Source organism: Conger conger, chromosome 11 (genome assembly GCF_963514075.1).
Source record: "Conger conger chromosome 11, fConCon1.1, whole genome shotgun sequence".
Lineage (NCBI taxonomy): Eukaryota > Metazoa > Chordata > Actinopteri > Anguilliformes > Congridae > Conger > Conger conger.
Window position 1 is genome coordinate 24679496 of NC_083770.1, and position 12247 is coordinate 24691742.

A 12247-nucleotide genomic window follows, 5' to 3' on the forward strand; every position below is an offset into this window, starting at 1 on the left:
CCTTTTACACTCAGCAGGCACACTTCCGGGTGCTTCAACGCTTAGGTTAGCCGAGGGCGTGCCTTCCTATCTAATTATGCATGTCAATGAGCTCGGATAGTCATCATTCGGGGACTCGCACGGGTATGTAACTTGCACTTATTATTAGTCGAACAATCTAGCTAGGTGAATTGCTGTTTATAAAAAAATAAAAAAACGCCTTTAACCGGCTTTGAGTAACTAAGTACATGCAATCGACTTGACCTGTTGAAACTAAACTTTGTACAACTTGGCTAACTTATCTAGCTATTGGTAGCCTATAATAAAGCTGACGTAGATAAATAACGTAAAGAGACGTTGTCATAAAGTATTCTTACCGTGAAAATCCCGAACTGTTTATAGTAAGCTCGCAGCACTTAAGCACGCGCTGTCTTAATGTAAACGTTACCGTGAAGAGTGACCATCAAGCGTAGAAATATGTTTCTCGGTGGCACAGTTATATAGATAAATACCTTTTTTCTGGAGAAAAGGCTAGATGCGGTCATTTAGATCAAACCTACCATGCATAAAACGTAAAAAAAACACTGAGCCATTTAATGCTCCCTCTGTCCTGTAATTTCTTCATACCTTAGAGTAACTATTGCCGTAAAGTTGCCCCCCCCCCGACACGTAAGGGACCGTCTACAAAGTTCGCCACCAGAAATCTATTTCTTGAAAAGGTCCATAATACCTTTACAATCTTGTACAGAAGTAACCCCGACTCGACCAGACAGTGGTCCATCAGCAGCCCCAGCCACAGCTTTCACACGTGGAAGCGAGTGCAACTCAAGCGAATAGGAGCCGCAGCCAGAGGACCCTTGTTCTTTGATGAAAAACGTTAAATGGCAGTGTAACAGGAGTTGATATTTTTTATTGACCAGGATTTTGGTATTTGAATTGAATACATGCGAAACGAATACGAAACCATAGGCATAAGGTAAAGGCACAGACACTCAGTAATCAATTTATTAGGTAGACGTGTACACAAACTTGTTAAAAGCTTCACCCTTGTTAATACGCCTACCCCGTATTAGGCGTAGAATTTGCATACTGACGTAGCGCTACGCCGAACTGGTGCAACAGGTGTATTCTATAAGTCTGACTTTGAACATTTTACGTCGGACGTAACCTTAAGACCTTAAGTTTGTGAAACTGGACCCAGTAGTGTCCAGTGAAGAACATTCTAATCATAAAATTGTGACTTTAATGGGTTAAAAAGTATTAAGTTATCAATATCAGATCAGGGATTCTTGTTATACTGTATACTCTAATAATAGCTAATAGAGGTTATAATTGAAATATTTTACACTCAATGTTGTTACAATGGGTCATTGGAATAGATAGGGTTTGGCTACCAAATCGAGAGAGATAAATTCTACAAAAAAAAAAAGTAGACCAGTGTTTGTTTATTTATTTGCTGCATCGTAGGTTTGATCTAAATGCAGTGAGCTCTCTCTCTCTCTCTCTCTCTCTCTCTCTCTCTCTCTCTCTCTCTCTCTCTCTCTATATATATATATATATATATATATATATATATATATATATATATATATATATAGCTCTTTTCCAAAGATGGCATTTCTCGATATAGCCTAATTGTGCCACCGTGGGAACACTATGCTTAGGACAGTGGCTAAATTATTTTTATGTATGTTTTTGATCTAAATGTGACAGCATATTGCCTTTTTTACCCCAAAAAACTGAATTTTCTGATATAATTGTGCTGCCGTGGAAACAGATTTCTCCACTTTCAGGTCAGGCACTCTTCACGGTAAGAAGTTTTAGGACAGCGTGTCGAAAGTGCTGTGACAAAAACAAAGGTACCAATTTGCTTGCAGGTACATCTGTCCAGAATATAAACAGGTCGGGATTTTTCACAGCAAGAATACATTTTATGACAAAATACCCTATGAGCAATCTACATGAAATCTGAAAAGCCAGGCAAGCAAAATATGTTTACCCGCAGGTAGCTTTGCACTGTGCTGTCACATAAACTTGCAAATTCCTTTTTCTTTCTTTTAAGGTGTTCTTGGCACTTGCCATGGGAATGTGGCAGCCTCTTGGTAACTTTAGGAGTTACCTGGAGCATCACCCTCCAACCGTCATCTTTTTTGTGTGCCTGCTCTCATTAGCTATAACTTTCATCGGCTTTGGAGTATACAGCAAGGCTCACTTTGTAAGGAACCCAGACATACCTGAAGTGAGATTAATTCTTTCTGCATTTCGGCATAAAAATGACTCGTAATGTGTGTGTGTGTGTGTGTGTGTATTAACACAGATAATAGTCTATATGTTATGTTCAAACATATAGGGAAACTATATACTTTTATTTCAAGACATTTATTCTCAGACTGTTTTTTAACCTACTTTAAAGGTTTGGGGTCATGTTCATACATTTTGGTTTTACCATGTAGTAATTACAGTACTTTTTACACAGTTTCCCATTTTAATGTTTGAGACAAATTAACATCATGTCAAATGAGTTATATTTAGTATTTGGTTGCAAATGACTTTGCATGCCATGCATGATGTCTGTGACCTATCAACATCATCAGAGTCTGGATATCGTATTTTCAGGTTGTCCTATAAGCGATACTAAAACTCTTTGGGGCTGGGACTGACATAATATAGTTCCTTTAGACTGAGATTAACTAAATTAAGTCAAATATCATTGCCAATTTAACTTGGGTTGATTTTATTTACAACAATTGTTAGGGGTGCAAAAATCTTTTTTTTTCAGGAGAAATTAGACTATTTAATAAAAAAAGTGCATGAAAAGTATTGAAATAAAACATTAAGTTTTCCTGTGTTTGAACATATCATATAGATTGTTATCTGTGTATTAACTGTACTTTGAGATGATGTCAGTCACCAATCTTTTATGTTTGTGTAATGGGTATAGGTGAACATTTGAGGGTTAATCAGGAATTACTCTGTTTTTATCCCTGACCTTTCTATAGATGTTTTTAAAAATCTTGTTGAAATGTTTTTGTTTAAAAATAATGTGTCTTTTTGTTTTACACTTGATTAAAAAAATTTTTTTCATTTAAAGGTTAGAAATAATGTAATGCTCTTTCTGTTAATGTTTGCAGGACTGGAATCAGATTCTAGCTTCTATTGCAGGCCAGACATTCTGTGTTTTTGCTAATGACACTGATGCCCCATCTTTGCCAATGGAAGATGCAGTTGCCTCTCCTCTGATTGTGGAGCACAAAACTGCAGTTGGAATTCCTTTGAACTCTTCCCACAGTCCTCTTGCTTCCACTCACCTGTCTCTCTTGGTGCCACTAGCCTTGGCTGAGAGTAGCCAGGGCAGAAGCCCAGCAAATCTCCATGCCATACTACAGGGAAGGGAGCTTGGGTTAAAGGGTAAGATTTTTTTCTACAGTTATCATCACTCTGATACAAGTGAACCTTGGTGTAATCTGTTTTTCCAGAATTATGCAGGCTCTTTTCAGTACTATTTAGCAAACTGTAACCTGGCCATCCATTTTAGGCAGCTGAAGACTGGTTTGTATCATGCAGTGTAGCCTCTGTAGATCTGTTTATGAAGTCTTTTGCCGGGATTAGTCACTGAAACATCCACGCCTACCTCCTGAAGTGTGTTTCTGATCTGTCGGACAGGTGGGTCGGGGAAGCAAGGATTAATTAAAATCAACCTTTATCAAAATGCACAACCCACAACCAGATTAAAATGAAGAAATGTATTAAGTTGCAACACTGATCCACATCTAATCTAGAGACAGGGTTCAACTACCTTAAAAACAATGAAGTTTACAGACATAGATAAGTAACAGTCACAAAAGAAATGAACTAAAGAAAATAACAAACCACAGCTTGTTTCCTCCCAAAATCAGTCCCAAGGAAGCCAAGTCAATGCTCAAAAACCAGAAAACAGCCAAATATTCCAAAATGACCAGGGATGAAAATGTAGAATGCCAGGATAATCCTCCTAATTAACTTAAGATCTTAAGCAGGAGTTGGTGATCAGGCAGTTTGAGAGGAGAGCGTCAGAGACGGGTGATATGAATGTTTGACGACTTTTCATTAAGTAAATTAAATAATTTAAAAGATTCATTTTGTGTTTACTTAGTTTTTGTCTAAAGATCTGATGCTATTCATTGTGACAAATATGCAATAATAGAGGAATTCAGGAAGGGGGCATTTATAGAGGCCAAAATGAGACTAATTCGTTATTGCATAATGTTTTTTTATTTTTCAAAACGAAACAAAATATATTATATAATATTCTTTATTCATCATTTACTGCCTTTAGAGTTTTTTTCAAATGGAGATCTTTTTGAAAGAAAGATCTCCATTTGATAAGTATGGAGGTCCCCATTTAATAAGTATGTGAACTCTATCTTTTCCATTTAAAGGTTCTGCTGGAAAAGAGTCCCTGAACCTGACACTGGTCTTCTACTCTCAACCTGAAATGAAAAACAATGGGTCGAGCGGTGAGACCGGATCCACATTCACATGCCTCAGGGTCACTGCGCCTGCATACATTCTACCTCAAACTCCGTGAGTCACTCATGAAGATTTTCATTCATGGCACAAGTGCAGTAGGTAAAGAAAAACTACAGGTAGTGGCCAAAAGTTTGTAAACACCAAGTCCCTAAATACACAGGGAAAATATTTAAAACTCATTTGCCACAATTCTATGAAATTTATATATGAAGATTAGCATATTTGGAAGAGTGTTGAGCACTTCATTGACATTTGAATTTATATGAGGTGTGGATCAATGCTATATTGAAGTGATATGTGTTTTGTTCTGTATAAGGTTAGCACACCTCTACTATGCTATAACAACCCAAAATACATGAGCACTCGCTTCATTGTTTTTTTCCCCCGCCATTATTCTATATAATTCATCAGAAAATCACAACCTGTAGATTACTAGTAGTTTTAACATGTAGAAATGACTCTGATGATGAAACTGATTCAATTGTGCATAGGTGGATACATGTTTTAGCTGAAATATGCTTGCAGTGTAAATTTAATTAGGCTTCTCCAAACCAGTATTTGATTGTAATCCTGTAGATGTTGAGCCTAGGTTGGGAGCACTTTTCTTCAATCTGCCAGTCCTCCACACTGCATGAGAAAATCTGGAGAAAAATGCATCGTCATCAAGGAGACAACCCTGGGTGTCTTCTTGATGGTATCAGAGAGCATAAGGAGTATATTAATGTTCACAACATCCCAATTTTGAATCTACATCCACTACACCAGAAGAGGCACCAATTCTACATCTATTCTAGTGAACATTCTAGTGTTTTGCTTCATCAAGTGACAGTTCTCTCTTCTATTCAATTTGTTTTTTTGGAAACAAATCCAATACACACTGTCAAAAAGGTATGATTTTAATTGTAAAATGTGAATAAAAACGGTAAACTATTTTTAACCATCCCATGTTATAGCTATCCTCCAGCATGCCCAGTCAACGATGACCAAGACTCCCCCTTGAATGCCATTACTTCAGCATGGAAAAACCAGAACCCCCAGGGCACTTTGATGTGTTACAGTATGAAGTTTACCCCTAATCCCAGCCTTACCGTTATGCTATCCCAGGTGAGCACATCTAAGGTAATATACAAAGGTAATTGACAACTGAAGGATGACTTGCTGAAACCCTATAGTATAGTATTACCGTGTATTGCACCTCATTATAACACAGCACAAATTGTCACCATCAACAGTTATTTCTTACAAAATCTTTCCAAACATGTCTATCTATCAGGCAGTCTCAGAGTTCCCACTTTTCATAGAAAACCTGGAAATGTATAGACTAGTTTTCCAATCATGGCATAGGCTGCCTATAAGTCAAGCTATTCATCAGTATTTTTAGAGCAGAGGTTGAATATTTCTCTGAATTTTGCTGAGCTTATCTCATTTTTGTTATCTGCTGAGATCACATGGTGGGTTATGGTTAAGGCTAGATGTTTGTCATAGGTGACACAGATTCTGTGATTTTTTTCTTTTGGGCAGTTCAGTGACTTTGCCCATTTTTTGTGAGTTCCATCTTTTCCTCATTTTTGAGTAATTTATGTGATTCTGCAGCACTTTTGGAAGATAACTGAACTTTATTATAACCTACAGTGTTCTTTACGGTTGTGTTCAAATAAATAGCAGTGAGCAAATATTTTTCAATAGCTTTTAGTTCAATATTTCAAATGTAGTGGAAACATTACACATTCAATTCCAAATCAAAGCATTTGCAAATTTTATCAAGTCTGCATTATTCTTTTACAGGAAGCAAAGAAAAGGAATATTAATCTGTTAAAAAAATGGCAGTGTTGACATTTTCTCTTCAAACTCTAAACTGAAGACATTTTTCAAGATTTAACATCACTTTAAATGACTGAACTAATATTTTAGCATAACCATTGTTTTTGATAACTGTTGCGCATCTGCTTCGCATCGAGTCAACCAACTTCTGGCACCTAGAAACAGGTATTTTAGCCCAGGATGAACAAACTACATTCCACAGTTCCTGTGAATTTTTGGGTTTTGCTTAAGAAACGCCATTTTTAATGTCACCCCACAAGTTTTAAATGGGGTTGAGGTCAGGGGATTGAGATGGTCACTCCATTACCTCAATCCTTTTTGTCTGGAACCAAGATGTTGCTCGCTTACTTGTGTGTTTGCGGTCATTGTCTTGTTGAAACACCCATTTCAGGGGCATTTCCTGTTTGGCATACGGCAACATAATCTGTTTTGATGTATTCAAACTGATCCATGATCTCTGGTATACGAACCCAACACCGTAGTATGAAAAACATCCCATACCATGCTTCACTGTCTTCACAGTGTACTGTGGCTTGAATTCAGTACCCGGGGGTCGTCTGGCGTACTGTCGACGACCACTAGACCCGAAAAGAAAATTTTTACTTTCATCAGTCCACAGAATGTTACGGCATTTCTCTTTGGGCCAATCGATGTGTTCCTTGGCAAATGTTAATTCTGCACATGCCCTTTTTTCAACAATGGTGCTTTATGGGGGCTTCTTGCTGATAGCTTAGCTTCAATCAAACATATTCTGACTGTAACAGCACTTACAGGTCATTGTAGATCATTTTTGATCTTTCTGGAGCTGATGAATGGCTGAATCTTTGCCATTCTGACTATTCTCCAATCAGTTTTAACAGTAGTTGCTTGTTTTCTTCTGCTTGTTTCAGGTTTTTGTTGCCATTTTAAAGCAGTTAAGATAATTTTAGCTGAGAATCCTATAATTTGCTGCACTTCTTTATTTGTATTCCCCTCTCCAATCAACTTTTTAATCAAATGACGTTGTTCCTCCAAACAATGTTTGGAACGGCCCATTTTACTTAGCAATTCAGAAGGAAATATATTTTACAACAATGTTTGAAACATTTGCTTCCCTTCTTCCTTAATGAAGGGCAATTAATGACACCTATTGCTATTATTTTGAACACGTACCTTTCAATGAATGAGTCAATTACTCAGAACAAGCAGCGTGCATGTCATGACAGTTGGGTCTGTTGTTTTTCTATTACTCTATCTGTAGATGTAGTAGTAGCAGAAATATAACTACTACTAATAACAGTGGTTCATCAGGTTACTGATGTTGTACTGCTTTTTTCTTGAACACAACTGTATATAGGTGGATGCATTTTAGCAATATTGCCAAATGCTGGGAAAACAGTCAAACAATAGGTAGACCTACTACATGCTGGGATAATTTCTGTCACAGTGACAAGAAGTGCTCCATCAAAGACCAAACCTAACAATGTACAACATGAAGTATACCAATTGTACACCAATATTGAATCTACCATTACAGTTATAGTGATATATGGTGCAGAAATAAACATTTAATTACATTCCATTCATTGTGAATATCACTGACCTGTCACCTGTAGGAGGAGAGGGATCTGGCTGCACACCATTTGATGATGGTCAGTGCTTGCCTTCTGAGTGTATGTGGAGTGCTTTGCTTTCTTGGGATGCTCTCTTGTTCCAAGTCTCAGAGGTACCAAGGCAATGGACTGGACTTAAAGGTGATATGTCTTGATCTTCTGATTTCTCTGCAAGCTGAGCTACAGTGTTGTTAAAACGTATTTGCCCCCTTCCATATTTCCTATTTTTCCATTCTGAATCGTTTCAGATCTTTAAACAAAATTTAATATTACACAAAGGGAACCTGAATAAACACAAAATGCATATTTCTAAATTATTGTTTCATCCATGTCCCCCCTGGGAAACATAATTGCTCTCTGAAATTTAATAACTGGTTTCACCACCTTTAGCGGCAATAATTGCAACTACACAGTTCCATTAATTTGATATTAGTCTTTTACAGCCCTGTGGAGGAATTTTAACCCATTCTTCTGTTTTCGAAAAAACAAATTGGTATTTGTGGAAAGGGCGTGGTTTATGGAAAGGAAGCATGGCAATCCGAGGACCACGCCAACTGGTTGAGTAGGCACATACCTGGACTACTTTTTGAATTAGTCCAGGCTGTTAAAATGTGTGCTCTTTTCCGCAGTAGGTGGCTGAGACTGGGGAACCATATGAGAGAGAGCTGTGATCGAGAGAGACGGCTTTAAAGCTAGAGCTGAAAAGTGACAGAATGAAAGCAACAGTTTGGTTTGATTTATTTTGCCTTTATAATTCTTACCCAGTTCCTGTGAGGGTGACAGGCAAATACTTTTTCTTTATATCATCGCTCTCTCCCTCTATCCCTTCTCTTTTGCGCATTGAAAGTAAAATGCTGGTGCAACCCGGACTTTCCATATAACCCTGTGTCCAGCTCATCTATCCTCCCCGGGGTGTGTCATGCCGTGTGACAGTAGGTTTTTGAGCATAAACTGCTCTTTTCAGGTTCTGCCACAGCATATCTAATAGATTCTAATCAGGACTTTGACTAGACCACTCCAAAATTTTGATTCTTTTCAGACAATTAGATGTGGACTTGCCCTTGTATTTTGAATTATTGTTTTTTTACATAACCCAATTACGCTTCAGCTTCAGCTCAAGTACAGATGACATTCTCCATAACACTTTTCTGGTAATGGCAAGTTGTCCAAGTCCCAAGGCAACAAAGCATCCACACACAAACCATTACCCACACATACTAACATCACCATGTTTGACATCTGGTCTGATGTTCTTCCCAAAAGGCTTGAGGATTATCCAGGTGCTTTTTTACTCAGGTTCCCTTTTTCTAATATTACATTTTGTCTAAAGACCAGAAACCATTCTGTGTGAAAAATACAAAATAATATCAGAAAAACATCAGAAAAGGGGCAAATATTTTTTCACGGCACTGTAAATGTTAATACTTTGTCATCATTTCTATTACCTTTTCCTCTGATATTTTGTCACTGAATATTATGTTCAGTGATTTGATGTATCTCAATACATTATATAGGCCTTGTGAATATATGCCGATGTTATAAATGTTAACTTTTTTCCCTTTTGTTGTGTTTTTTTTTTTTCAGGAACCACTGATTGACTCCTGAATTTGTCAATTGCTGTTTTTAATTAAATCCTTTTTTCTTTGTCTGAAAACTGAAAAGAATGTACATGAAATACACTGTAATGCTCTAGAGCTGAATGGTTGAATAGAATGCAACAAAGGATAAAATATTGAGAAGAATCAATGCATAATTTTGTCTTTGTCCCATTACAAGCAAAATCATGGGAAAGTTTGATATAACAAAGTTAATGCAAGTATATCAGTATATTGTGGTATTCAGAAATGTTTATGTTTATAGCTGTGGTTGAATTGAAGTTCACCTAAGTCTTATGGGAAAATGTTCGTCAATGAAAATTATAGATCCAGTTCCAGATTTCAATTCACCCCCTTGAAAAATACAATACAAATCTTATTTTAAATAAAACTTCAGATTAATGAAATATACACCTTTTCCCTGTAAAATTATCATTTGAATTTATAGATTCCTATTTATGATATTATGAAAACTCTCTCTCACACAATATCTTGGATTTTTGATGCATTTTATTCTAAATCCTTTGCTCATTCTGACAACGAAGGTTTTAGCAAGCAAATGGCTGCCAATGACTTCTCTGTGCAGATGTACCTTCCTTTTAATGAAGTCTACTGTTATGAAATCATTTTGTCTAATATGGGTTGTTTTGAAGGACAATTATATAAAAATGCTAAAACCTAGCAACGCACCATTGATTCACACCATGTGTAATTTGGTTGTGACATAAAGATTTACAATAGATTTCCTAAATTAGAAAATTGCTTATAAAATGCAAGTTGAAATAAAGAAATCTATTTTATAATTAATTTTCTAATTTAGGAAATCTATTGTAAATCTTTATGTCACAACCAAAATACACATGGTGTGAATCAATACCAAATGGTGCGTTGCTAGGTTTTAGCATTTTTATATAATTGTACTTTATTGAATGAGAAGTCAAAGAATTGGGGTTTTATTTTTTGATACACCAATTTAATGGTTGATTGTGAGGACAGCTACCTCCCAATAAGAAACAATATAAATATGTTCATTTTTAAGAAATGTTCCTATTATTACAGTAATTTATATTTTGGGTTACATTAAAGCATAAAATGATCTATTAATTATATGGCATTGAAAGATGCTCTATAATGATAAGATTATTATATACGATTATTCATCAATTCATCAAGTAACTACAATTTGCAAGACGTCTGTAGAATATCCCATATATACACTCAGTGAGTGCAGAGAATGGTCTGAAAAACAAAAAACATCAAGTGAGCAGCAGTTCTGCAGGTAGAAACTTGTTAATGACATGGCGACATGGCTCAGGCAGTAAGAGCAGTCGTCTGGCAGTCGGAGGGTTGCCGGTTCGATCCCCCACCCGGGCTGTGTCGAAGTGTCCCTGAGCAAGACACCTAACCCCCAAATGCTCCTGACGAGCTGGTCGGTGCCTTGCATGGCAGCCAATTGCCGTCGGTGTGTGAGTGTGAGTGTGTGTATGAATGGGTGAATGAGAAGCATCAATTGTACAGCGCTTTGGATAAAGGCGCTATATAAATGCCAACCATTTACCATTCAACCATTTAATGAGAGAAGTCCGAGAAGGGCCAGACTGGTCGAAGCTGACAGGAAGGTGACACTAATGCAAATAACCAGGCATTACAACAGTGGTATACAAAAGAGCATCTCTGAACACACAACACATCAAACCTCTAAGTGGATAGGCTACAGCAGCAGAAGACGGTAAGTCTTCTAAAAACAAAAAGTGCTCACTCAGTGTATATGCCAAAAATATAATGCTCTATCATTTGGTCAATTAAAATTATGATTGAATGAAAGTGCTGTGGTCCAATGAGACCAAAATTGTACGTTTGGCCAGATACAGCATCAGCATGTTTGGTATTGAAACTCCTCATACCCATAGTGATATACAGTCCCCTCAAAAAGTATTGGAACAGAAAGGCCAATTCCCGTGTTTTTGCAAGACACTGAATACATTTGGGGTTGAGACAAAAAGATGAACACGAGACAAGAGTGAAGAATTTCAGCTTTTATTTCCTGGTATTTACACTTATATGTGTTAAACTACTTAGAACATAGCACCTTTGCTATCAGACCACCCAATTTTTGAGAGTATTTTAGTAAATGAAAGTAAATAACACATTATATTTGGTAGAATATCCCTTGCTTGCAATAACTGCATCAAGTCTGCGTCCCATTGACATCACCAAACTGTTGCATTCTTCTTTTGTGATAGTTATTATTTGTTTCGGGGGGGGGGGGGGGGTTTCCCTTCAATCTCCTCTTCAGGGGGTGAAATACATGTTCAATAGGGTTAAGGTCTGGGAATTGACTTGGCCAGTCTAAAACCTTCCACTTTTTCTCCCTAATGAAGTTCCTTGCTGCATGATGGAGACCAATTAGTTTGGACATGTTTCTCCATAAGTTGGTAGACTTCTGAATTCATCCTGCAGCTACCATCATGAGTTACATCACCAATAAGGAAGCAGCCATGCAAGCCCAAGCCATGACACTTCCTCCACCATGCTTTACAGATGAGCTTGTATGTTTTGGATCAAGAGCAGATCCCTTCTTTCTCCACACTTTGGCCTTCCCCTCTTTTCTAAGCTTCAAAATGGCTTGCTCTTCTCCCAAAGACGGCTCTCTGGTCTTCATATTGGTTCATCTTTTCTAACACAGATGCAGTCTTCATGGGCAAAACCCTTGCCTACAACCAAGAGTAGACATTCAGAACTATTCATTTT

At 37.2% G+C, this 12247-nt stretch overlaps 1 protein-coding gene across 2 annotated transcripts; it reads left to right on the forward strand.

Moving 5' to 3' along the window:
• zgc:158398 (uncharacterized protein LOC568894 homolog) lies at nucleotides 1-9907 on the forward strand. 2 transcript variants are annotated; one of them, XM_061259777.1, is made up of 7 exons: nucleotides 1-123; nucleotides 2042-2218; nucleotides 3111-3387; nucleotides 4398-4542; nucleotides 5442-5592; nucleotides 7905-8042; nucleotides 9486-9907. In XM_061259777.1, the coding sequence occupies exons 2-7, from the start codon at nucleotides 2060-2062 to the stop codon at nucleotides 9504-9506; spliced, it is 891 nt and encodes a 296-aa protein (XP_061115761.1). In that variant the 5' UTR covers nucleotides 1-123; nucleotides 2042-2059; the 3' UTR covers nucleotides 9507-9907. The 2 variants fall into 2 exon arrangements, with proteins under 2 accessions (XP_061115761.1, XP_061115762.1); XM_061259778.1 differs by having other exon boundaries at nucleotides 2042-2194.
• The last annotated feature ends 2340 nt before the right edge of the window (nucleotides 9908-12247 follow it).

Excerpts from the sequence above, each read along its gene's own strand:
- zgc:158398 (XM_061259777.1), top strand. The coding sequence starts at position 2,060 with ATGGGAATGTGGCAGCCTCTTGGTAACTTTAGGAGTTACCTGGAGCAT. Across the intron at positions 2,219-3,110 it reads GGAACCCAGACATACCTGAA|GACTGGAATCAGATTCTAGC; the intron begins GTGAGATTAATT and ends TAATGTTTGCAG. Across the intron at positions 8,043-9,485 it reads GCAATGGACTGGACTTAAAG|GAACCACTGATTGACTCCTG; the intron begins GTGATATGTCTT and ends TTTTTTTTTCAG.